The sequence below is a fragment of the Schistocerca serialis genome, chromosome 11 (assembly GCF_023864345.2).
Source record: "Schistocerca serialis cubense isolate TAMUIC-IGC-003099 chromosome 11, iqSchSeri2.2, whole genome shotgun sequence".
NCBI classification, from domain to species: domain Eukaryota; kingdom Metazoa; phylum Arthropoda; class Insecta; order Orthoptera; family Acrididae; genus Schistocerca; species Schistocerca serialis.
In genome coordinates, this window is record NC_064648.1 from 69,169,822 (window position 1) to 69,195,631 (window position 25,810).

Sequence of the window (25,810 nt, forward strand, 5' to 3'; positions counted from 1 at the left end):
GGGACTTAACATCTTAGGTCATCAGTCCCCTAGAACTTAGAACTACTTAGACCCAACCAACCCAAGGACATCACACACATCCATACCCGAGGCAGGATTCGAACCTGCGACCGTAGCGGCCCCGCGGTTCCAGACTGCTGCGCCTGGAACCGCACGGCCACTTCGGCCGGCAAAATGACGTACAAATTTGTGGCGCCCTACATCAGTAATACTGGAATTCAATATGGTGTTGGCCCACCCTTAGCCTTGATGACAGCTTCCACTCTCGCAAGCGTACGTTCAAACAGGTGCTGGAAGGTTTTTTGGGGAATAGCAGCTCATTCATCACGGAGTGCTGCACTGATAGAGGTATCGATGGCGGTCGGTGAGGACTGGGCACGAAGTTGGCGTTCCGAAACATCCAAAGGTGTTCTGTGGGATTCAGGTCAGGACGCTGTGCAGGCCAGTCCATTACAGGGATGTTATTGTCGTGTAACCATTCCGCCACAGGCCGTGCATTATGAAGAGGTGCTGGATCGTGTTAAAAGATGAGATCGCCATCCCCGAATTGCTCTTCAACAGTGGGATACAAGAAGGTGCTTAAAACATGAATGCTGGCCTGTACTGTCATAGTGCCACGTAAAACAACAAGGGGTGCGAGCACCCACCGTGATTAACACGACCACACAGTAACACCATCGCACCCCAATTTCACTGTTGGAACTACACACGCTGGCAGATGATGTTCGGCGGGCATTCACTGTACTCAGACCCCGCCGTCGGATCGCCACATTGTGTGCCGCGATTCATCACTACACACGACGTTTTTCCACTGTTCAATGGTGCAATGTTTATGGTCCTTACACCAAGCAAGGCGTCGTTTGGCATTTACCAGCGTGATTTGTTGCTTATGAGCAGCCACTCGACCATGAAATCCGTTTTCTCACCTCTTGGTTAACTGTCATAATACTTTTAGTGGATACTGATGCAGTTTGCAGTTCCTGTGTGATGGCCTGGATAGATGTCTGCCTATTACACATTACGACCCTCTTAAACTGTCGGCGGTCTCTGTCAGTGAACACATGAGTTCGGCATGTACGGTTTTGTGCTGTACGTGTCCCTTCACGTTTCCACTTCACTATCACACCGGAAACAGTGCACCTAGGGACGTTTAGGAGTGTGGAAATCTCCCATATAGTTGTATGACACAAGTGATACCCAATAACCTGACCACGCTCGAAGTCTGCGAGTTCCGCAGAGCGCCCTATTCCGCTCCCTCAGGATGTGTAATGACTACTCAGGTCGCTGTTGTGGAGTACGTGGCAGTAGTTGGTAGCACAATGCACCTAATATGAAAAGCGTACGTTTTTGGGAGTGTCCGGATACATTTGATCACACAATGTGTGTACCTGTTGGCGTAGAAGCTGTCTGACAAGCCTGTTTTCGGGAAAGCGATTTGGCTTTGTTGATGGGGAGATACATGATGTCGTCATCCGAGCCAAGCCTCCCCCACACTGCCGTCAGCTACACTCGTCACTGTCTGAGGAATGGCAGCTGTACGTACCTGGTCCTGAATGTGGACTGCTCCCCTACGCAAAAGCGCCCACGTTTACTTAGGTGTAGCGTGACACACACACAAGCAGAAGTAGAGTTCCACAAGAGGACTTGCCGAAAAGGAACTGACAAATTGGAGAAATATTTTTAAAATGTTGGACACATATACAGTATACAGTTACAACATATTAGAAACATAATCCATTCTGTTACACAGTCAAATCCTGCATAGGCAACAGTGTACCTAAACTATTAACATTCATCAACAGATGCCCTTACTAATCCTGGCAAGCAAGTGGTAGAAGAGTACAGGAAAAACTTTGACAATGTTGTACTTAACATCAGCGAACACTAAGGGCTACAATATTACACTACTGGCCATTAAAATTGCTACACCAAAAAGAAATGCAGATGATAAACGGGAATTCATTGGACAAATATATTACACTAGAACTGACATTTGATTACATTTTCACGCAATTTGGGTGCATAGATCCTGAGAAATCAGTACCCAGAACAACCACCTCTGGCCGCAATATCGGCCATGATACGCCTGGTCATTGAGTCAAACAGAGCTTGGATGGCGTGTACAGGTACAGCTGCCCATGCAGCTTCAACACGATACCACAGTTCACCAAGAGTAGTGACTGACGTATTCTGACGAGCCAGTTCCTCGGCCACCATTGACCAGACGTTTTCAATTGGTGAAAGATCTGGAGAATGTGCTGGCCAGGGCAGCAGTCGAACATTTTCTGTATCCAGAAAGGCCCGTACATTACCTGCAACGTGCGGTCGTGTATTATCCTGCTGAAATGTAGGGTATCGCTGGGATCGAACAAAGGGTAGAGCAACGGGTCGAAACACATCTGAAATGTAACGTCCACTGTTCAAAGTGCCGTCAATGCGAACAAGAGGTGACCGAGACGTGTAACCAATGGGACCCCATACCATCACGCCGGGTGATATTCCAGTATGGCGATAACGAATACACGCTTCCAATGTGCGTTCACCGCGATGTCGCCAAACACGGATGCGACCATCATGATGCTGTAAACAGAACCTGGATTCATCCGAAGAAATGACGTTTTGCCATTCGTGCACCCAGGTTCGTCGTTGCGTACAACAAGCGCTCCTGTCTGTGATGCAGCCCCAAGGGTAACCGCAGGCACGGTCTCCGAGCTGATAGTCCGTGCTGCTGCAAACGTCATCGAACTGTTCGTTCAGATGGTTGTTGTCTTGCAAATGTCCCTATCAGTAGACTCGGGGATCAAGACGAGGCTGCACGATCCGTTACAGCCGTGCGGATAAGATGCCTGTCATCTCGACTGCTAGTGATACGAGGCCGTTGGGATCCACCACGGCGTTGCGTATTACCCCCCTGAATCCACTGATTCCATATTCTGCTAACAGTCATTGGATCTCGACCAACACGAGCAGCAATGTCGCGATACGATAAATCGTAATCCCGATAGGCTACAATCCGACCTTTATAAAAGTCGGAAACGTCATGGTACGCATTTCTCCTCCTTACACGAGGCATCACAACAACGTTTCACCAGGCAACGCCGGTCAGCTGCTGTTTGCGTATGAGAAATCGGTTGGAAACTTTCCTCATGTCAGCACGTTGTAGGTGTCGCCACCGGCGCAACCTTGTGTAAATGCTTTGAAAAGCTAATCATTTGCCTATCACAGCATCTTCTTCTTGTCGGTTAAATTTCGCGTCTGTAGCACATCATTTTCGTGCTGTAGCAATTTTAATGGCCAGTAGTGTACTTAACAATGCAATCTGTAACCAGTGAAGTGTATGTATTTCCAAGACGATATAAAAGTCCTGTAACAATAAAATACGAAGTATTTCGAAGAAAACAAAAAATAAGATATCTAGGAAAGGAGAAAACGTATTTAAAATTAAACGAGACAGAAACGTTACATGAGCAACATAATTTACATCCATGTCCAGAAATAAAACAGAATGCCTTAAACGACTGGAGATACAACGTTTCATTTTCACAGCACATGTACATTAGTACGTTCTGCAGAAGTGGGCTGGTCGGTGTGGCTGAGCGGTTCTAGGCGCTACAGTCTGGAACCGCGCGACCGCTACGGTTGCAGGTTCGAATCCTGCCTCGGGTATGGATGTGTGTGATGTCCTTGGGTTAGTTAGGTCTAAGTAGTTCTAAGTTCTAGGGGACTGATGACCTAAGATGTTAAGTCCCATGGTGCTCAGAGGCATTTGAACCATTTTTTTTGCAGAAGTGGTAAGCATTTGAACAATGTCGGCCCGGGGGTTCGAGGTCAACATCGACATCACGGCGCAACACCACCTACCGGTAACATGCGCCTGTGGCTCTCGTTGTCGCTGCAAACCGAAGATAATGGGTCAGTGCGACTCGAACAGACGTGCAGGATGGCTAAGAGGCTTATGCGCGTAGTGCACCGTCAAATGAGCGAGTTTGAAAAAGGGTGTATTACTGGCACGAGAGAATGTGATGCGTCCATCTGGGAAATTGCTGCTCTTGTGGGACCAAGTGTGTCGGCAGTGCAACGGGTGTGTGCAGACCACGACGAGATGGGCCAGGTCACACAATCCAGCCAACTCCCTGAGAAGATAGACGCGTCATCCAAATGGCATTCCAGGACAGATCTGTGTGCTCTTCGGCTGTGCCGCAACAGTGGAACAGTGTAACACACCGTACACTGTCAGGGGTGACAGTCCGTCGCCGTTTGTTTTGTTACGGCACGGGTTACACTTGCGCGTCGTCCACTTCTCCACCTGCCATTGACGAACGTGTATAAACATGCTAGACAGCAATGGTGCATGGGAAGACGCCACTGCGGACAGGAATAGCATCATATAGTGTTTTCCGCCGAATGCAGGTTCTGTTTGTTTGAAAACGATGCCCTCATTTTGGTTCACCACACCACACCACACCACAGCGGCGTCACAGTGACTGCATTCGCACGAGGCATACAGCCCCAGTTCGAGGCCTTATGGTGTGGAGTGCTGTTGGGTACAACCACAAGCCACATTTTGTGCATGTCCGGGGTATAACACCACAACTCTCTGTGTGGTCATACGTTTTCTACGTGTTTTCCGATGTATTATTAGTTGTGCTGCATATTATTCTTGTAAATATGTTGTCAAGTTGCAAATGCTCTTGTTATTTAAGAAACACAATACGCATGGAATGTTAACATTTTGTAAATATACACGCTGGCCTAGTCAGGGAAAAGCTACTGTCAAAGAGCGTAATAAACTGTAAATGCATTATCGCTGGGCGAGCGAGCGCGCCAAAAAGAAGCAGAAGTCGGGAGTTGCGAGGAGACGATCGGTGTCGTCGGTTGTGTGTATTCGCCGGTGTGGCTGTGCAAAAGCGCGGAGGCAAAAAGTCTGTTTCCCAAGTGCGGAGCAGTGAAAACTGAAATGGTTGTTTTGGCGGATGTTTAATATGGGCAAGCTACGTGTATGGCATTTATTGGGCACAGCACAAATGCAGCAAGAGTAATTCCCATAACATCAAGAGAACTGTGGGCCCTTGTTATTGGCTATGGTGTGGCAAGAAGATCAACCTGTGCCCTATTTTACCGCTGAATGAAGCCGCTCGACAAACCAACGGCATCATAAAGTGAAGTAGACCTAGACTTTTTATAACTAGAAGTGTAACAGGCTGACCAGCGGACTTGAAATTTTATTGCTTAAATAACAGTGTTTTCGTGCATATTGTCATATAAATAATTTTCATACGTCGTTATCCAAGTATCATAGTACCCATCGTATCCCTTTGTACGAACCGAGATAGTCAGAAAATGAACTGAAAACGAAGTTAACATAATTTATTAGATTATCAAAACTTTTGGACAATTATGTAATAATGAAATCTTTGGCTGTAGTATGACTAATGTCAGAAACAGAATGATGTAAAAGCCATTATTAATTCATTTGCTGAAAATAGAATAACTTTCATAATCAAAAATTTCTAGTAAAACTTTACTTAATTTGGACACTCAATTTCACTGTCAAAGCGTAGTTTCTAATTTATACCTTGTGGCACAATTTACAACAGTCCTTACCAATGAGTAAATTCACCCAATCTTCCTGCTTGCTACAATTACAACAGTCAGTATTACGGTGAGTAACGTAACAAAAGTTTCTATCCACAGCCAACAGACAATCGTACTGTAATTGATTCTTACCCAAGACTGCTCACGTGTATAAAGTTCAGTTTCTATTTAATTATTCGTGTTGTGGTGAGGAATTGACGACCGTTGCTTATTTTCATTAATGACATACTTTGAAAACCTTTTTTCCGAATTTTCCACTAACTACTGTTTATTAAAAATTAGTTTACGTAACAAAAACATATAAAATTAACCAAACTTTGTGTCTAATCGTCATTTCTAAAGTACTGAGTAGTGGCGATTTGGTTATAACTTCATCTACTTCTCTCGGTTTTATATTATTCTGTGGAGTAAATACCTTTTCGCCACAGATTAGGGTCATATAGAGAAGTCTGATTAGACGCAGAGACAGGAGTGTGTCAAGGGCACTGTGGCCAGTGTGACCTACGTGAATGACATCCCGCGGCCTGTAGCCATACCCTTCGTGCACAACACCCCAGATGCTGCTTTCCAGCATGACAATGCACGACCGCAAGCTGCTGCACGAACACGTGCCTTTTTGGTGGCAGTGCTATGAACCAATGCCAACCACCACAGATGAACTTTGGAACCAGGTGAATGCAGCATGATACCTATACCACAGGAAGCCATTCGCGGGTTAAGCGTGTCGATGCCATCACACATGGAAGAAGGAATCAGGCCCATCGCAGTCCCTGTGGCTACTAGGCAACAGGATGCATGCTGAACCGAGGTGACTGGAGTGTTTATCATTTATGAAGGACATATTAATTAATGTACATGTCCTGTTGTAAGTAGGCTGTTTAGGTTTTTATATTGGTAACGCCACGTAGCGCTCTGTATGAAAATCACTGACTGTGCTGCGTGCAGTCTGAGGCTGGTCGGCATTGTTGCAATAGTCGCTATTGTAGTGTTGGGCAGTTGGCTGTTAACAGCGCTTAGCGTTGCGCAGTTGGAGGTGAGCCGCAAGCTGTGGTGGATGTGGGGAAGTGAGATGGCGGATTTTTGAGAGCGGATGATCTGGACGTGCGTCCATCAGAAACAGTACATTTGTAAGAATGGATGTCATGAACTGCTATATATATAATGACTTTTGAATACTATTAAGGTAAATAAATTGTTTGTTCTCTATCAAAATCTTTCATTTGCTAACTATGCCTATCAGTAGTTAGTGCCTTCAGTAGTTTGAATCTTTTATTTAGCTGGCAGTAGTAGCGCTCGCTGTATTGCAGTAGTTCGAGTAACGAAGATTTTTGTGAGGTAAGTGATTTGTGAAAGGTATAGGTTAATGTTAGTAAGGGCCATTCTTTTGTAGGGATTATTGAAATTCAGATTGCGTTGCGCTAAAAATATTATGTGTCAGTTTAGTGTTGATCAGAATAGGTAAAGAGCGAAATGTCTGAGTACGTTCAGTTTTGCTCAGCTGTTTGAAAATCAAATAATGTAAGAGGTTTATCAGCACAGTAATTCAATAATTTTTCTGAGGGGGCGTTTCACTGTGAATGTGAATGTCCTTTCTCTAATCGTTCGAGGTGTTCTGTTTATTCTGATCATGAGAATGTTTTAATGGTAAGTTAAATATTTTGTCTGGAGAACACTTTCAATCCCAAAGCAAACTTTTTCACACACGAATTCTCAAAATTGATATATTTGTCTGTAATGCAGATCATGCTGGTATCGTTATTGCACACTATTGCTCAATTTCGTATTACTACACTACAGTCCGCCCCCAGTAACTGAGTGGTCAGCGTGACAAAATGTCAATCCTAAAGGCCTGGGTTCGATTCCCAGTAGGGTCGGAGATTTTCTCAGCTCAGGGGGTGGTTCTTGTGTTGTGCTAACCATAATCATTTCTTCCCCATCGATGCGCAAGTCACCGAAGTGGCATCAAATTGAAAGAGTTGTACCCGGCGAACGGTCTACCCGACGGGAGGCCCTATTCACACGACATTTATTTTACTATAGTGCAATATTGCTTAACTTTAGTTCCTCTATTTTATTTCACTTAAATAAAGTTTCTGTCTTAGCTTCGCTCTGTATACCAGTTGACACATATCTGTTGGACCCAATGAATACCGTTTGTGGGTCTTAATATAACACGAGGAAGCAGTCTGTTACCCTTTCTCGTAGGTATTTACCACGGTGAAGCAACCCTATCAGTCACCTTCTAGTGCAGTTCGATGTCAATAGATTTTTCTCTTCAGCAGCAAACGAATGTTCAAGTCAGCTGACGAAAGGCTTTGAATGATTCACAAGTATTCCTTTACAGAGTGAAATACGTTTTCCTTCCAAATTAGTCTGGATATCTGAGAATTATCTGTTACATATCTCCTTTCTGATGAATGTCTGCAGACAACGGAAGCTGCAAAATAGTAGACACCTTTCCGTGTCTTGGTTTAAGAAAGTATAATCGAAATGGAAATCTTTTCTCTTCCCTTAGAGATTGATACAACAATTTCTTTAAACCTACTATTTGCTTTCTCCCTGTACGTAATCTGGCGTGCTTTCGAAAGAGCTGAAAATGTTTGCAGTTGATCCCATTTAATTTCCTCTAAAATTGTCTGCAAGTGAGCTGCACTGAGAATGTTTTCGTGAAGAGTTCTCTGATGATTTTCTGTGGTGTCGTTGCAGATGGAGATCACCGTTTACAAGTGGGGCAGTACTGGTGGATGGCTTAAATTTTACGACCTGACCTTCACCAAGCCATTCGACTACTTGCTGACCAACTTCCCGGCCGTCTTTGAGTACATCTGGTACCCCATGGGCATCAACAAGAAGCCCGTGCCTCCGGCAAGTATCCAATCATGACAAACTGCATGCAAAATATCCATTAAAGTGATACTTAGAAGGCTGCTATTCGTACCGGAACATCTAGAACAGCTCCATATAGTTTTATTTAATGTCATGCTTTGTGAAACTCGTTTACGATGACTTTGAGGAACGGCAATAAGAAAAGGAATATGTTCGAAATTAATCAGTTTGACGCCTTTCTCGTGTTAAGCACCTCTCCTGCAAATTATCAGATCCTAAAACTGAAACTGGAGGCAGACGCTAATGTGTAAGGAAAACGATGTCAGTTTGAACTAGAGATGAGATATGAACAGAGAAAAACACATTACTCGCACCAGCTGAAGTTTACGGATACTTTCTTGCATGGAATGTAACAAAACTCCTTTCGTGAGAGTTTAGTTTAATTACTTTCATGGTCTGCGCACTGTAATTTCGACCTCTCGCTACGATGTGGAGAGAGTCACTTTTGCAGCTGTAATGCATGTTCTCGCCGAGAAACAGGACAACTTGCTGACCATTTGTGCGGTTGTCTTCTTAACTGTCTCAATACACTTTTTTTGTATTGTCCATCTCCCACCATCTCTCTAAAACAACACGCACGTGCCCCCGCACACACACACACACACACACACACACACACACACACACACACACACACACACACACACACACACACACGCAAACAAGGATTATTAACAACTCAAGCAGATACGATTTCAGACAGCGTTTGATGTTAATTTTATTTAGTATAAAATTCTTTACATTACTGGCTATGACGTCAAAGACCTAATTCCTTTCTGTAGTACAGTATGGATTAGTGGTGGGTAGTGTAAGTCATTTCTCCTTCTATAACTGAATTTATGGTGCTGTTGTTTCTGAACGCGATTTATTACGGAAAAAAACTTGATAAAGTAATAAATGTGCTCTGAGTCTTGTGTTGGTGTGCCGAAATCAACCGTAGAAAGACCTGCCTCCGAGATGGCCGCTTTTCCTGAGAATACGTATCACGTATGTCTAGGAAACGCCTTTCTACAATACCACTGGTCGTGTTTTTCTTGACAATTGTGCAAAATCTTGTTCAGAAAGTCTGAAGACTTCTTTTCTTCACCCATACGAAGATTTTAAGGACTTTTTTTAGTAGAATGTCAACAATTTGTTACCTGAAGACAACACTGTAATGTCATGAAACTAGTCGCGATTAGTAAACCATTTTCACTCATCCCCTGCCGTTTTCATCGTTCGAAATGCATGATTACAGCTGTTGCTACCCCTCGTACCAAGTGATTTGTAACGTTTTATACTACCTACTGAAAACGGCCCTCATTTCATTAAATTGTCCACTTGTAATGTATGAACATTTACCCACAAAAGATTTAATTTAACGTTACCTGACGTCATGTCAAGAAGACGCTAATACAGGTCAGACTTACCTTCAGCCCCGGATCTACGATAGTTTGAGACCAGAGCAAAGACGTGATATTGGCGACTTCCCGCTCCCCACCCTCCCCCTCGAGAGTTTGAGATAGACCGCCAGAAATTTAAAAAAATCGAATTTTCAAAAATAGCGCACATCTTTCTGAAGAGTATGATATATAAAACATATATATTCGGCGAGATGTAAAACACCTTATTTGGTCTGAAGTGTGCCACAATGCAGTGCCACAACTTCATCGCAATAAAGACAAGAGAGAAGCAAGACACTACACATTTCATCAATCCTTAGGTCCCAGCATTTCTCTCTCTTATCTCGCTACAGCTTTCACGGCGTGCTTTCCTTTCTGAGAAAGAATCTACACATATAAAAAAAATTGCATCACCTCGGTTCGCAGATTTCCGGAACCTGTACAGAAAATTGGAATACAGATCAACGTAAACATCATTCCCGTCGTTTTTATTGCTCATGAAAGCCACACATTGCATGTTGTACCACCATACTGCGAGACCTTCGGAGGTGGCGGTCCAGATTGCTGTACACACCGATACCCAGCAGCATGTCCACTTGCATTGATGCATGCTGTGGAAGCGTGCTGGGCCCATAACCTAGAGGTCCGTGGATCGTAACCACGCTCTGCTACCAGCAATGAACCGTAAAATTTAACTTTCAAAATATTTTCTTATAGAATTTACATTATTTACTAGCGATTCATCAAGAACATTAATACATTTAGTCACACTAGGTGAGCGTGGAAGTAGTTGCCAGGAAGTAACTGATGAAAAATGAAAATACTTTTGACAAATGTGAATTTTATTCCTAAAGGCTTTTTTTCAAAACAGATTTAAAATTATAATCAGAAAGCAGCTTCGCAATATCAAGTTACAATTTTATTTAGAGGCAGAAAGAACAATATTAACAGTATGAGCCTTCGGGCTGAGAAGCTTGCCTGCTCCCTTTCAACACGGCCGTAGTCATGACCGCTCACAACAACCTCTGAAAGAGTACACTGGTGCAAATCTGCAACACACCAGATTACTTTAAACTAAAATTTTTTAACAACTCACACAAACACGTAAACTATGCACTCCGTAAGGGGGATGGAAATGGTATAACCTAAAATGACTATTTAAATAAAACCCATAAAATGCAGAACTACATAAAATGTACAACATGCTCTACATTACACTTACACCACCTCGCAAGATGATAGGCAAGATAAAAACAGATTTCAAGAATTCGGCCTTTAAGCAATAAATTGGTTAACACCGAATCTGACAAACATGACACAGGCAGCTATTAACGTACGGCAGACTGACAGTCAGACAGACTCTAACTGCGTAACAAATGCGGACGAGAGACAGACGAGCGAGCTGCGGACGAGAGACTGACCAAGAACACAAGTAGAATTTAACAAGTAACTGAAACAACATATCACCAATCACTTAACTTCTAATAACTGCGATTTCTGGCCAAGACCTGGCACAGCACCCCAAAACGCTCTCCCGAACCGTCCGCTGCCAGCCGCTTCAACGGACGCAGGAAGATGCGCCGATCTCCCGTCTCACGGCGTCGCAGCTCGCCCCGGCCAGACCGATGTCGTGGGTTGACTCCTGTTGCTCTCGTGTGAACCGCGAACTCACTACCCCTCGCTACACGCCGCGGACCACTCGACTCACGTGGCGACCTCACATGCGCCGACGCTCAAAGCGTACCAGTAGTCACCTCGTGTCTCAGTGCGCGACCGACCAACCGATCGATCCAACCGCCAATGCCCATTACCTGAACAAACTCGAGCAGGCTGGCGGCCTGACGCATACTAGCACTCCGGACGACAGACAGACACTAACCCCCCTCATCAACGCGGACGAGAGACAGGCCCAAACTAACTTGTCTGACCAACTGACCAGACTCGCCCAGACTGACAGACTGCCCTGGCTGACCAACTGTCTCAGACTGACTGACTGACTCCCTTCCGAGCTCATAGCGCCCCTTAAATGCACGTGAACAGGCTACCTTTCCCCTTTCCCACCAGAGGGAGACACCAAAGTTGCGATTGTCACAGCGGCGCCACCGCCAGCAATGGAGGGCGGCTGCTTTACACTATGCGCTGTGGTGCTTTTCAAAACAGCAATTTTTACTGTGGTGCACATATCCTCTTGCATTGATGCATTCCTGTATTCTTCGTGGCACACTATCCACAAGTTTATAAAGGCAATATTGGTCCAGATTGTCCCACTCCTCAACGGTGATTCGGCGTAAATCCCTCAGAGTGGTGGGCGTGTCTCTTCGTTCATAAACAGCACTTTTCACTCTATCCCAGGCATGTTCGATAGGGTTCATGTCTGGCCACTCTAGTCGCGCGATGTCGTTATCGTGAAGGAAGTCATTCAAAAATGGTTCAAATGGCTCTGAGCACTATGGGACTCAACTTCTGAGGTCATTAGTCCCCTAGATCTTAGAACTAGTTAAACCTAACTAACCTAAGGACATCACAAACATCCATGCCCGAGGCAGGATTCGAACCTGCGACCTTAGCGGTCTTTCGGTTCGAAGGAAGTCATTCACAAGATGTGCACGACGGGGGCGCGAATTGACGTCCATGAAGACGAATGCCTCGCCAATATGCTACGGATTTGGTTGCGCTATCGGTCGGAGAAGGGTATTCAAGTATTGTACAGCCGTTAGGGCGCATTCCATGACCACCAGCGGCGTACGTCGGCCCCACATAATGCCACGCCAAAACAGCAGGGAACCTCCACCTTGCTGCACTCGCCGGACAGTGTGTCTAAAGCATTCAGCCTTACCGGGTTGCCTCCAAACACGTCTCCGATGATTGTCTGGTTGAAGGCATATGCGACACCCATCGGTGAAGAGAGCATGATGCCAATCCTGAGCGGTCCATTCGGCAAGTTGTTGGGCCCATCTGTATTGCGCTGCATGGTGTTGTGGTTGCAAAGATGGACCTCGCCATGGACGTCGGGACTGAAGTTGCGCATCATGCAGCCTGTTGCGCACAGTTTGAGTCGTAACACGACGTCGTGTGGCTGCACGAAGGGCATTATTCAACATGGTGGCGTTGCTTTCCAACGAGCCATAATCCGAAGGTAGCGGTCATCCACTGCAGTAGCAGCCCTTGGGCGGCCTGAGCGAGGCATGTCATCGACAGTTCGTCTGTACATCCTTCATGTCCGAACAACATCACTTTAGTTCATTCCGAGACGCCTGGACACTTGCCTTCCTGGCACAAAGTAACAATGCGGACGCGATCTAACCGCGGTATTGGCCGTCTAGGCATGGTAGAACTACAGACAACACGAGCCGTTAACCTCCTTCCTGGTGGAATGGCGAATGGCTGTAACTTATCGACTATCGGACCCCTTCCGTCTAATAGGCGTTGCTCATGCATGGTTGTTTACATCTTTTGGAGGGTTTAGTGACATCTGTGAACAGTCAGTCAACGTCTATCTTCAGGAGTACTGGGAACCGGGGTGATGCAAAACTTTTTTTGATGTGTGTGTTACGTCATCAAAGTTCGTGAAACGTTTTGCTACATGAAAAATTAAAATGGTGTTGCCTAACACTGAAAAAGCTGTTAATACGAGTAGTACTCAAGACTGGCGGGGTTTCTCGATTTGATTATGTCTATTTTGTCACTGTCTGCTAGATAAAACGAAACACGTCTTTTTAATATTGCAGCAGTTGTAACACTCGCCAAATAGTCGACACTGTTTTGTCACAAATGGTTATGTTTATCTACCTTATTTATATAAATAACACGACAGAATATAACTCACAAAGTACGCACATCAAATGCCTATTAGGCTTACTACAAGCAAAAATTTTATGTTAGGAGTTTCACTTTTCGTTCATAAGCTCCAATTTCTCAAGCATGAGATCAAGAAGTAGTAGTAGTACGAAATTTTTGTATACATTTGAGATCGTCGTATTCTTCCATCTAATTTGTGTGATGTTCTCGTTTTTTCTCCTTACTCGTTCTAACAAGCAATCTTATCATCACTAATTCTGTAACTATTCCTGCCATTTTAAAAAATTGTTCTCCAGTTGACTTCACTAACCCAGCCAGTATCCTGTTTAGTTATCCCGCGTCCATTCTCCGGTTAGCGTTTTTTACATGTGCGTGAAAAGCATTTTCCGCGCTATTCCGAGAATAGAATCAAGCTGCTGCTAACCGCAGACTGTACGGCTGGCCGTTAGTAGTGTAACAATCTAACAAACATTTCCTCTCAGAATTTCATTTTCTTGCATACATTGGGGAAATAATATGTAATTTTCATTACCTGAAGTTGCTGTTAGTCGCTTATTTCCACTCTGGTTGTCTGAATCTATGGACTTCGCTAAAAGTTAAAATAAGGCTTATCATTCGCACACCTAATCAACCACATAAAAAAACAGCGAGTGGTATTCACCCGTTCTCATTTATTGGGATCGGCTCATACAGCACCATCCCCCTTTGTCTGCGGGAAAGTTATTAACTTCTGGATGCGACGGGGATTCCCCTAGCAGAGACATCACGTACTGTATGCACGCGTTGAGTCAACTTATGATAGGTTCAGAAATGAACTTAGAATGTTCGAAAATAAATAGGGATATGTTTCAGCATCATATGAATTATCGATACGTGGGCTGTCGCTTTGTAAAACAAGTTTTTTTCTTCAATAATATGAATTTGGCGCCCCTTGAAATTGCCGTCCTGGACAAATAACCCAGTTCCCCCCTCCCCGGCCATAGATACGGCCCTTCTTACGTTGGCTTCTGGCTTCAGTACTTCTCCACGCTAAGATTGAGAATGTTGAATAATAGAATAACTGTGAATTGAAACTCAGTGACGATAACCTGCTGCGAATATCCTGATGTAAACTTACCTCCTACAACCTGAAAGACTCGTACAAAATCCCTGCTAGTAATCTTGTGCTCAATAAATGAGTGAATCAACACGTTTGCTGAAGGCAAAATGATCCTGGGAGAGTACGCACTAGTGTGTAGCTCGTGCAGTATATGACCACCTGGCTTGTTAAATAGATTCGTTAAATGAACGCTATCAGTTTAATAATGGCAAGGAGCGTAAATAAATTCAAAAAGATCGTATGAGAGTCACTGATTACTTCAACTGGAAAGACAGCTTATGCGAGGGGCGTTCTGTACGTAATGGATTCTATTTTTTACGGTCAGTTCCGATTGAAAAAATGCCGAATTTGTCACGGAATATTCCCTCTTCAGTCCCTACGGTTTCATGAAGTTTCGGTGGGTGGCAGCAGTATATGTAACATTCAAAACGGCGTCTGTAAGAGCAGAGCTGTCATTGAGTTTCTTTTGGTGGGCACCGAGCGAGGTGGCGCAGTGGTTAGCACACTGGACTCGCATTCGGGAGGACGACGGTTCAATCCCGTCTCCAGCCATCCTGATTTAGGTTTTCCGTGATTTCCCTAAATCGTTTCAGGCAAATTCCGGGATGGTTCCTTTGAGAGGGCACGGCCGATTTCCTTCCCAATCCTTCCCTAACCCGAGCTTGCGCTCCGTCTCTAATGACCTCGTTGTCGACGGGACGTTAAACACTAACCACCACCACCATCTTTTGGTGGGAAAGAGCACCGCAAATATTCGTAGGCACTTGCCGAATGTCTATGGAGAACTGGCGTTGAACAAAAGCACGATGAGTCGTTGAGCGAGGCGCTAGTCATCACTGCAAAAGGGTCACGCAGACCTGTCCGACATCCCACATGGCAGCCGGCCGCACACGTTTGTGACTCTTGCACAGTGTCGTCGCAACAAAAATTCAAACGAAATCCTTTATCTCCATGACAAGCAAAGTGTCACTCTAGTCAGCGTATCAGAGAGGAGCTCCCAAAACTTCATTGGACTGTTCTTGCTCGTCCACCCTGCAGCCTGGATCTCGCCATCTTCCGCCTGTTTGGTCCAATAATGGATACACTCCATGAGAAGCAGTACGTGGATGATAGCGAGGTTAGTGATGAAGCAAGATGTTGGCTCTGACGTCGACCATTAGAGTGGTGCTATGTGGACCTACAGGCCGTCCCACAAAGGTGGCGTAACGGCGTCACACTGAACAGAGATTATGTTGAAAAGTTCTTGTAGCGAAAAGAGTTGCGCATAATTGGTGTGCTGGAATATTCACAAAAGCAGTGTGCTCTCAGAAAAAAAAGTCTTGCATTACGTACTGAATGACCCTCGTAGTACTGGATGTGGCGCAGGTACTTCCTTACCTTAAAAAAAATCACGAAGCAGAAAGTATTGCAGATGTCAGTTTAATTCGCTTTTCTTTACATTTCTTTTTATATCCTTTTTATATCCGCCCACGTCAGTGCATCTGGAGAGTCGAAATCGAAGTTTCGTTTCAGCATCCAGCATTTCTATATGTTGGCATTAGCAGCACGAATATGGTTCTGCAGCTCACACAGGGTCTGTGGCCGATTGGTGTACACCAAGGGTTTTAGATAGCCCCATAAGACAGCCCCAAGTCGCAGCAGGCTAAACCTGGCCAGCGTGCTGGCGACTGCAGATCGCCCTTCAAAGACATGAAATGGTCGGGGAAATGTTCGCGAACGATTGTCACTGACGTCCGTTCTGTGTGATGTGTGGCACCTTCTTGTTGGAATCAGACATCCCCAACACACATTTCTTTAAATTCTGGGAGAGTAGAAGTCTGAATAATCTGGTCATAACGCTCAAAAGAGACTGTAACTGCCCTACCATTCTCTTCGAAATACCATGGGCCAATAATGTCAGTTTTGGATAATGCCCACCAGACAGTCACACTTTCCGTAGGCATGGGCTCCTCATGAAGTTCTTGGGTTTTCGTGCCACTCCAGTATGGCGTGTGTTGTTTATTCACGCATCCAGGGAAACGAAAATGTGCCTCGACGCTGGAGATGATGAGGCTGTCACGAGGCAGGTTTTAGATCAAGGCTTCACAAGTAGTTTTCTGTGAAGCGAGAATGTGTGTAGTAAGTGTGTACACTAGTCCCAGTGTGTATGCAAGAGTTTTTAAGCCCTCGTGGAGATTTCGCCTCTCTGTGCGATCAGGAACAGCAGGAGCAGCTGCACGTTTCCGTGCGCGTAGCCTGGGGGGGGGGGGGGTTGAAAATCGCCAGTTCTTGAAGATCCTGGTTTCTGTCCCTGTATCCACAAACACGTACACCCGCACAACAATCGATTTTCGATCAGGAAGCAACCTGCAGGCGAGATATTAAACCATTCCCTGAACCCTCAATAGACTGTGATGACAGAACGGCCATTGGAAAAGAATGATATTGCAGTGCCTGTATAGTTCAGAAGTAGGACGCAATGTTCTTAGGGACGAGCACTCTTGCGTGACTAAGGAACATTGCATCGTACTTCTGAACGACACAGGCTTTTCCTTTTTTTCCTTTATTGTTATTTTGACACCTTATGCTAAGGTAGGCCGGCAGCGGCAATACTACGCCGCTCTTCGGCCATAAATAATTCATTTATTACAAGTGGAGACTTCGAAAAACGAAACAACACGATGCATAGACACCGGTAGACACACAAATAAAAAAATACATGAAGTCGGTCACAAGTGCAGCACTCTGGCAATAACAGAGACGACAGAAACGGCGCACGTGTATGAAGGAGTACAAATGACGAAAGACTGAATCACTAACACTATGGCACACACAAAACACTGGCGACGATCTCCGGCGCGCGAATGTTCACTTGACGTGTACGAGTCCGGGGACCTGCCAAAAGGGGAAAAGGTGGGGGAGGAGGGAGAGGGGAGGGTGGAGATGCCAGTGGCAGAGGAGGTGGGAGGGGGAGGAAACAAGGTAGGGGGTAGGGGAAGCCCAGGGAGAGGAGGGGGGCAGGAAGGGAGGAAGGAGAGAAGGGAGATAGGGTGCCCTCAGGAAAAAAACACAGGGTGTGGAAGAGTTGGATCAAAGTTGGTAGGAGGGTTAGATGCAGGGGATGAGGCCATCACCAGGGAGGGGGAGTTGGTGGGAGCCACCTTGGACGAAAGTATGGGGAGTGGAGAGATAGCAGGTGGGATGTGGGAGTACAGGCACAGCAGTGGACGGGGGTGGGGAAGGATGGGAGAGACGAGCAGGTGAGGGGGATCGAGTTTACGGGTGTAGAGGATCCGTATCGGTTAGAGGAAAAGGAGGAGATGTGGGAACGGAATAAGGTCATACAGGATCCACATGTGGGAAAGGAGATGGATGCAATGGGCGAGGCAGAGCGCATGGCGTTCTAGGATTTGAAGAGATTTCTAAAAGGTTGAAGGGGCGTAGCAGAGGATAGGGTGGATGAGGGATTTCTAGGTGTGGAGGATGGTGCCGGGGGCCAGACCCCATGTGCGGCCAGAAAGGAGCTGGAGGAGACGGAGGCAGGAGCGTGCCTCGGCTTAGATTGTCCAGAGATGGGGGGTCCAGGACAGGCGACGGTCAAGGGTGACGCCAAGGTACTTGAGGGTGGGGGTGAGGGTCATAGGACAGCCAGAAATGGTGATATAGAAGTCGAGGAGACGGAAAGAAGGGGTGGCTTTGCCTACAATGATCACCCGCATCTTGGAAGGATGACCTTGAGCAACCACTGGTTGCACCAAATGGTGAACTGGTCAAGATGGGATTGGAGAGGGTGTTGGGAGTGGTGAAGGGTGGGGGTGAGGGCAAGGAAGGCGGTGTTTTTGGCGTACTTGAGAAGGTGGACAAGGGGTGGAGGCAGTGACATGTCTGCTGTATACACATGGTAGAGAAGAGGGGAGAGGAGGGAACCTTGGGGCACACCGGCGGAAGGCTGGAAGGTGCAGGAATCTGTGTTATGGATGCTGACATAGGAAGGACGTTGGGAAAGAAAGCACCCTATCAGACGGACATAGTTGACAGGAAGAGCAAATATTTGGAACTTGAAGAGGAGACCAGAATGCCGTACACGGTCGTAAGCACGCTCAAGGTTGAGGCAGAGGAAGATGGTGAACTGGCGTGAGTTGAGCTGTTCAGAGAGGAGATGAGTGAGGTGAAGGAGAAGGTCATCGGCAGAGAAGGACGGTCGAAAGCCACATTGGGTAGCGGGAAGGAGGCGGTGCTGGCGGAGATGCTGGTGGATGTGTCGGGTAAGGATGGATTCCAGGACCTTGCTGAAGACCGAGGTAAGGGTGACAGGACGGTAGGAGGAGACGGCAGATGGCAGTTTGTTGGGTTTGAGGAACATCAGGATACAGGAGGTTTTCCACAGCTCGTAGTAGTAGCCAGCGGACAGGACCACATTATATTGGCTGGGCAGGGTGGAGAGGAAGGAGGCGGGAGCTTCACGGAGATTGCGATAGGTAACACGATCGTGACTGGGAGCAGTGTTGCGTTTCGTGTGGAGTGTAGTGATGATATCCAGAGTGGTGATGGGTGCATTGAGTTTATTGTGTGTAATGTTGTCCAAGTACTGGAAGCCAGGAGCGAGTGGAGGGACATAGGCGTCCATTCGATCGTGGACATCTGGGAAGAGGGAGTAATCGAACTGGGGATCGCCAGTGAGGGTAAAGATATCAGGAAGGTAGGAGGCAAAGTGATTGGCCTCACTAAGGTTGTCAGGGAAGGGTTGGTCATCATGAAGGAGAGGGTAGAAGGGAGGATTTAGATCTGGTAGGGCGGCGGAAGGCAGACCAGTACTTGGACGAGTTGATAGGAAGTATTAAGACGGGTGCATGTCTGTTGCCAGTCCCGGCGTTTCTTAGCTGCGAGCAAGTTTCTGCCTGTCGTAGTTGCCTGTGGCGTCGTAGTGTGTCTGGGTCACACGTGTGAAGGAAGTCACGGTAGAGATGGCGGGATTCACGGAGGAGGGAGAGGACGGTCTGTGGGGGTAAAGTGGGATGGTGCGGGTGGGTGGCAATGGTAGGGACGTGGGCCTCCATAGCCTCAGACAAGGTCTGCTGGAGAAAGGAAGAGGCTAGGGTAAGACCGTCAGGGTGGTGATAGGCGAGTGGGTGGCTATCGAAACGACACAGGCACTGCAGTGTCGTATTTATCTCCCGACAAGGGGCAAGCGACTCTCAAGTACAATGTCTCCCCTGTAAGGGAATGCATCGGGTGGTTATAAATAAACGTTCCGTATGTAACACGTTATAACACGGGAACTAATTACCGTGTGAGTAGCATACTTGGTAGCATTAATGTCCAGAGTATGATTTCCGTGCGTCACAGCACCACCGCCCTGTTGCAGCTGCGGCCACCAGATGCCGTTACCAGCCATCGCGATTCGTAGTCTCACACACCTGACCAGTGACAGTGCACCAGCTGACGTGTCGACATGAGCTCGTACAAAAGGAGCATCACGTTACTGGTGAAGCTCTGTTGTCAAAACAAGAGTAATGTCGCAGCTGCACTTGGAGAATGTCGCCGGCCGAAAGGATTACGGAAGGGTCCTCTTTCTCATCCCACTGTGCAGAGCATGGTGAAGAAGTTCGAATCACCTGGAGAACTGGGCGCTGCTCTGGGAAGGGCGGTTGCGCCGCAGGTGGTTGATCGACTCTCTGTTGCTATGGCAGACAACGCTGTGCGCAACTCCCGATCATCGGGCAGTGCGGTTGCTGTGTCACGACAGTTGAATATCCCGTAGTCGATTGTTCGGAAGGTGCTTCCTACCATACTCAGACGGTATCCGTACAAGACCCACATCAAACTTCCTGGCAGATTAAAACTGTGTGTCCGACCGAGACTCGAACTCGGGACCTTTGCCTTTTGCGGGCATGTGCTCTACCATCTGAGCTACCGAAGCACAACTCACGCCCCGTCCTCACAGCTTTACTTCTGCCAGTACCTCGTCTCCTACCCTCCAAACTTTACAGAAGATCTCCTGCGAACCTTGCAGAACTAGCACTCCTGAAAGAAAGGATACTGCGGAGACATGGGTTAGCCACAGCCTGGGGGATGTTTCCAGAACGAGAATACCCGCCCTACAGGAGAGAGACGCATTGAGCTCAACAGTTTCCATGCAAAATGGGGCTCACCGCACGTCACTCGTGAAGTTCTGCTTCTTCCAAACACATTTGGAAACGATCGAATTATCAGCCAGTTGTTTCCAACTGCTTGCCCAGCACAATCATCTGATCTCACTCCCTGTAATTTCCGGTTGTGGGACTACCTGAAGGATAGGGTTTGCAGGGAACATTCAGACATGTGCTGGTCTGAAGCGCAGAATATGAAGAGAGGTGTCCAGCATACCTACAGACATGCTACGTTCTGCTTCGCAGAATGCAATCCTGAGCTTTCAGACTCTTCTCGCCAGTGATGGGTGCGATATTGAGCCCCTTTTGTAATGGTAGTGGTGTGTAATGGTATGATGTAGCGTAGCATCATATTAAAAGTGTTTCAACTGAACAGATTCTGCATTATTTCTCTTCCTGATGTCCTTGACATTAATGCTACCGAGTTTGGTCGTTGTACACTTATTAGTTTCCGTGTTATAACGTGTTAAATAGGGAAAGTTTATTTATAACCACCCGGTACATAGTAGATGTATGAGTACTGACTGTAGACACGTAGCAGAAGTGAAGGAAGTATGGAAGTTTGGGTCTGGCTGTAAATCGTGCTCACATTGCGTAATGGTAAGGCTACTGCTCGCGATAAGTGGGAAACCTAGGTTCGATTCCCAGTTCGACACAAATTTGCGTTGCCCTCATTCCATTATACTGCTGATGGTTACCCATGTTCGCAACTGCGAATACGTTTCATGTGTTGGGAAAGTAAGTCGCCCTCTCACTCGCTGCATGATCGCCACTGAACTGACCTTTAAAGTAACTTTAGGTCCTGCCGTTTCGAATATGCTCAACCTCACACAGCAGGGAGGAACGGCCGCCATATTGCGCACGTTTCAAATAAGGAAATGCCCGCGCCGCACTCTGTACATACAAGCATGGGTACTTAAGGCGCTCAGTCCAGAACCGCGCGACTGCTACGGTCGCAGGTTCGAATCCTGTCTCGGGCATGGATGTGTGTTATGTCCTTAGGTTAGTTAGGTTTAAGTAGTTCTAAGTTCTAGGGGACTGATGACCATAGATGTTAAGTCCCATAGTGCTCAGAGCCATTTGAACCATTTGAACCAAGCATGGGTACCAATACCTGGGGGCAAGTTGCGTCACGCTCCGTTACCTCTCAGCTAAAGGAAAATATGTAGTGTAGTTAGTCATGTAGTCAGGTATTTTGTCTGAGTATTACGCAGGTTTTTAACACGGTTGGACCTGGAACATTTTTGAAGCTATTTACTAATCGCCATTCATTTTCCAAGATATTACAAATACTCCTTATCCGAGGTTTGGATCGACCCTAGAAATTATGTAAAACTGTGTAAAAGAACTTACAAATTTTACATGAACAACCTGAGAGCCTGCACTGAGATGACAAAAGACCTGGGGTAGCGATGTGCACATATACGTATGGTGGTAGTACCGCGTACACAAAGTATAAGAGGACAGTGTATTGGCAAGGCTGCCATTTGTACTCAGGTGACACATGTGGAAAAGTTTCCGACCTGATTATGGCCGCACGGCGGGACTTTGAAGGGGGATTGGTAGTGGGAGCTAGAAGCACGGGACATTCCATTTCCGAAATCGTTAGGCAATTCAATATTCTGACATCCGTAGCGTCAAGAGTGTCACGAAAATACCGAATTTCAGGCATTGCGTCTCACCACGGACGAAGCAGTGGCCTATGGCCTTCACTTAACGGCCGAGAGCAGCAGCGTTTGCGTAGTCAGTGCTAACAGACAAGCAACACTGCGTCAAATAAGCGCAGAAATTAATGTAGGAGGTACACCGAAAGTTTTCGTTAGGATCGAGCGACAAAATTAGGCGTTAATAGGCGATGGCAGCAGACGACCGACGCGAGTGCCTTTGGTAACATCACGTCATCGCCTCCAGCGCCTCTCTTGTGACAGTGTTGGTTGGACCCAAGAGGACTGGAAAACCGTGGCCTCGTCAGATGAGACTCGATTTCGGTTCGTAAGAGCTGATGTTCGGCATTGAGCATGGTGCACACCCCACGAAGCCATGGAGCCAAATTGTCAACAAAGCTCTGTTCCAGCTGGTGGTGGCTCCATAATGGTGTGGACTTTATTTACGTGGAGTGTACTGAATCCTGGCTGTGTTCGGCTACTTGGAGACCATTTGCAGCCATTCACGGCCTTCATGTTCCTAGAGAACGGTGGAATTTTCATGGATGACAGTGAGCCATCTCACCAGGCCACAGCTATTCACGATTGGTTTGATGAACCTACTAGACAGTTCTTGCAAATGATTAGGACACCCAGACCGCCCGACTTGAATCCCATCGAACATTTGTGGTACATAATCGAGAGGCCAGTTCCTGCACTGCCAACACCTTCGCAATTATGGACGGCTATAGAAGCTGTGCGGCTCAGTATTTCTGCAGGGGACTTCCAAAAACTTGTTGGGTCCACGTCACATCAACCTCCTGCACTACTCCGGGCAAAAGGAGGTCCGACAAGACATTAGAAAGTATCCCACGACTTTAGTCACCTTAGTGTGTACGACTTCATAATGAAGAATATACCCGTAATGTGTTCAAGAAACTGACGAAAATACCAAGTCGCTTGTGATTCAGTTGTGCTCTAAAGAGGAAACGTATCCTGGGCTGTCTGAATCGAGACTGCTTGCCCCACAGTACAATACATCTGGAACAGAAACTCTCGTAATAGCTCGGTACAGAAGTGAACTGTTTGTCCTCAAATAAAATGCCGAAGTGAACTATGCAATGCGTTGGCTCATAAACCATAGTTCATAAACAGAGAATGCGGGAAGCAAGTCTCAGTGTGAAGTCTCACATACAAACCCAGGTGGCAAAGCAGACAGTATATCTGACTGTATACATCAGACAAGCAACAGATTAAGACAAGACAAAACCGTTTCTGTCCAATTCTGACACCAGACATTCGGATACCGAACATTCACATACTATACATTCGGATACCATACGTTCAGATACCAAACTTTCTGATATTGTACGTTCGAATATCGTACATTTCGATACCAAGCATTTGGATGCCATATATTATGATGCTGTACATTCCGATACCATACATTCAGATACCGAACATTTGGATGCGAACATTGGGATACCAAACATTCTGATATTGTACATTCGAATACTGTACATTTGGATACCAAACATTTCGATACCATATGTTCAGATACTGTACATTCAAACACTGTATATTAGGATACCAAACATCTTGATACCTACGTTTGGATACAAAGCGTTCAGACACCGTACATTTGCATATACACATTTGGATACCGAACATTCGGATCCCAAACATTTCGATACCGTATATTTGTATACCATCCATTTAGATACTGAACATTTGAATGCGTACATTCGGACACTGAACATTTGGACACCGTACATTCAGATTACGAACATTCGGATGCCATACATTCAGATGCTGCGCATTCGGATACCGTACATTTGGATACCATGCATTCAGATACTGTACATTCAGATACCATATATTCAGATACCGTACATTAGGATGCTGAAGATTGAGATACCCAGATACCAAATATTGGGATACTGAACGTGTTGCACTTGCACAGCCTGCACTAACCTGTTAGTGGCCGACACACAGCTCACTGAAATATGTCGCTTAGACTTCCCTCCTCTGCTGCATGCACTGAAGATGCAGATCAGTGGGCGAATATTAGAATATTAAAAGTGCTGGCGAGTTAGTAGATGCAGAAAATGTGAGAAGCTGAAAGTTGACGTATGCTACAGGCGACTTTCAGTATTTAGCAGCGAGATCTCTTCACCATAATATTTGTGCCTGTCTAGAAGATTACTATGAACTGCAGTATAAAATGCTTTTGGCGATTCACAGTCGATACCAGTTTGAAATAATTCGCCATTTTATATTTTGTATAATCTGATTTACGTATTGGAAAACAGCATATTCTGTAGAGACAACATTTCGAAGTATAAATGAAGATCGACGACCTTATTTTGAGACAGGTGCATCATACTTCTTGCATACATAATCGTTTCTACTACTTTCTAGAATGAGGTAAGGAGTTGACAGTCGTTTTTTATATCTGTCTTACTACGTTTCCTGTTGAAAGGTCTGGTAACAATATATTTCAGTCCATCTGGAAATATGCCATTTGACAGTGACATATTGCACACGTGTCTGAAGACACGGTATTTAAAATGAGGAATAAGATTTTAGTACTTTACTTGAGATATTATCAGTTATGAGACAGTGTTTTCTGTTCGGAAAGTTAATGATATTCTCTATTTTATTTCTTTTGCAGAGCATAGAGCAGTTATGAGATGCCTGCGTTCATGTGCACTGCTTATGCAAATATTCTGTTGCTTTATCCTTTGAACTCTGATTATTAAATTCATTAGCTACCTAACAGCTCTCTTATTGGGCAGCTATTTTCTTTGATAAGAAAGTCCTTACAGTCCTGAAATGATTTTCAAGGTCGAGTTTTAACAATTGTCCTCATACATCTAATTTATTTATTTGATTTGCGAATTTTGTCATTGTCAATTTTCTCTTTTCATTCTTTAATCGCTTCCCTTATGATAGCTCAGTATTGGTTGTTATATGAAATCAATCCTACGTCTTCGTTTGGCATGAACTTTTCATATAATTTTGTTTTATGTTCACATGATATTTCTATTACTTTTGTAATCCCACGCTTTTTGAATTTTTGTAACGCCACAGCTTCTTGTGTTCTGGCGAAAGCAGCTGTTGAAGTTTGAAACACATCTGTCAGTACATAAAATTTAGTTACTGTGACCTGTCACATTAAACATATGTCTCTGTTGTCTGTTCATTAATTACTCTAACTCTCCCGCACAGCACGACTTTGTTGTAATCTGGTTTGTTATTGACCATGGTAAGTTGTGC

The 25,810-nt window shown here is 45.6% G+C and overlaps 1 protein-coding gene across 2 annotated transcripts in view; it reads left to right on the top strand.

Moving 5' to 3' along the window:
* The window catches only part of LOC126426928 (uncharacterized), a 167,414-nt gene that overhangs the window by 72,049 nt on the left and 69,555 nt on the right, over positions 1-25,810 (top strand). For both annotated transcript variants that reach the window (XM_050089035.1, XM_050089036.1), the window contains exon 3: positions 8,302-8,460. In XM_050089035.1, coding sequence (XP_049944992.1) covers positions 8,302-8,460 — 159 coding nt within the window. The remainder of the gene's footprint in view (positions 1-8,301; positions 8,461-25,810) is intronic.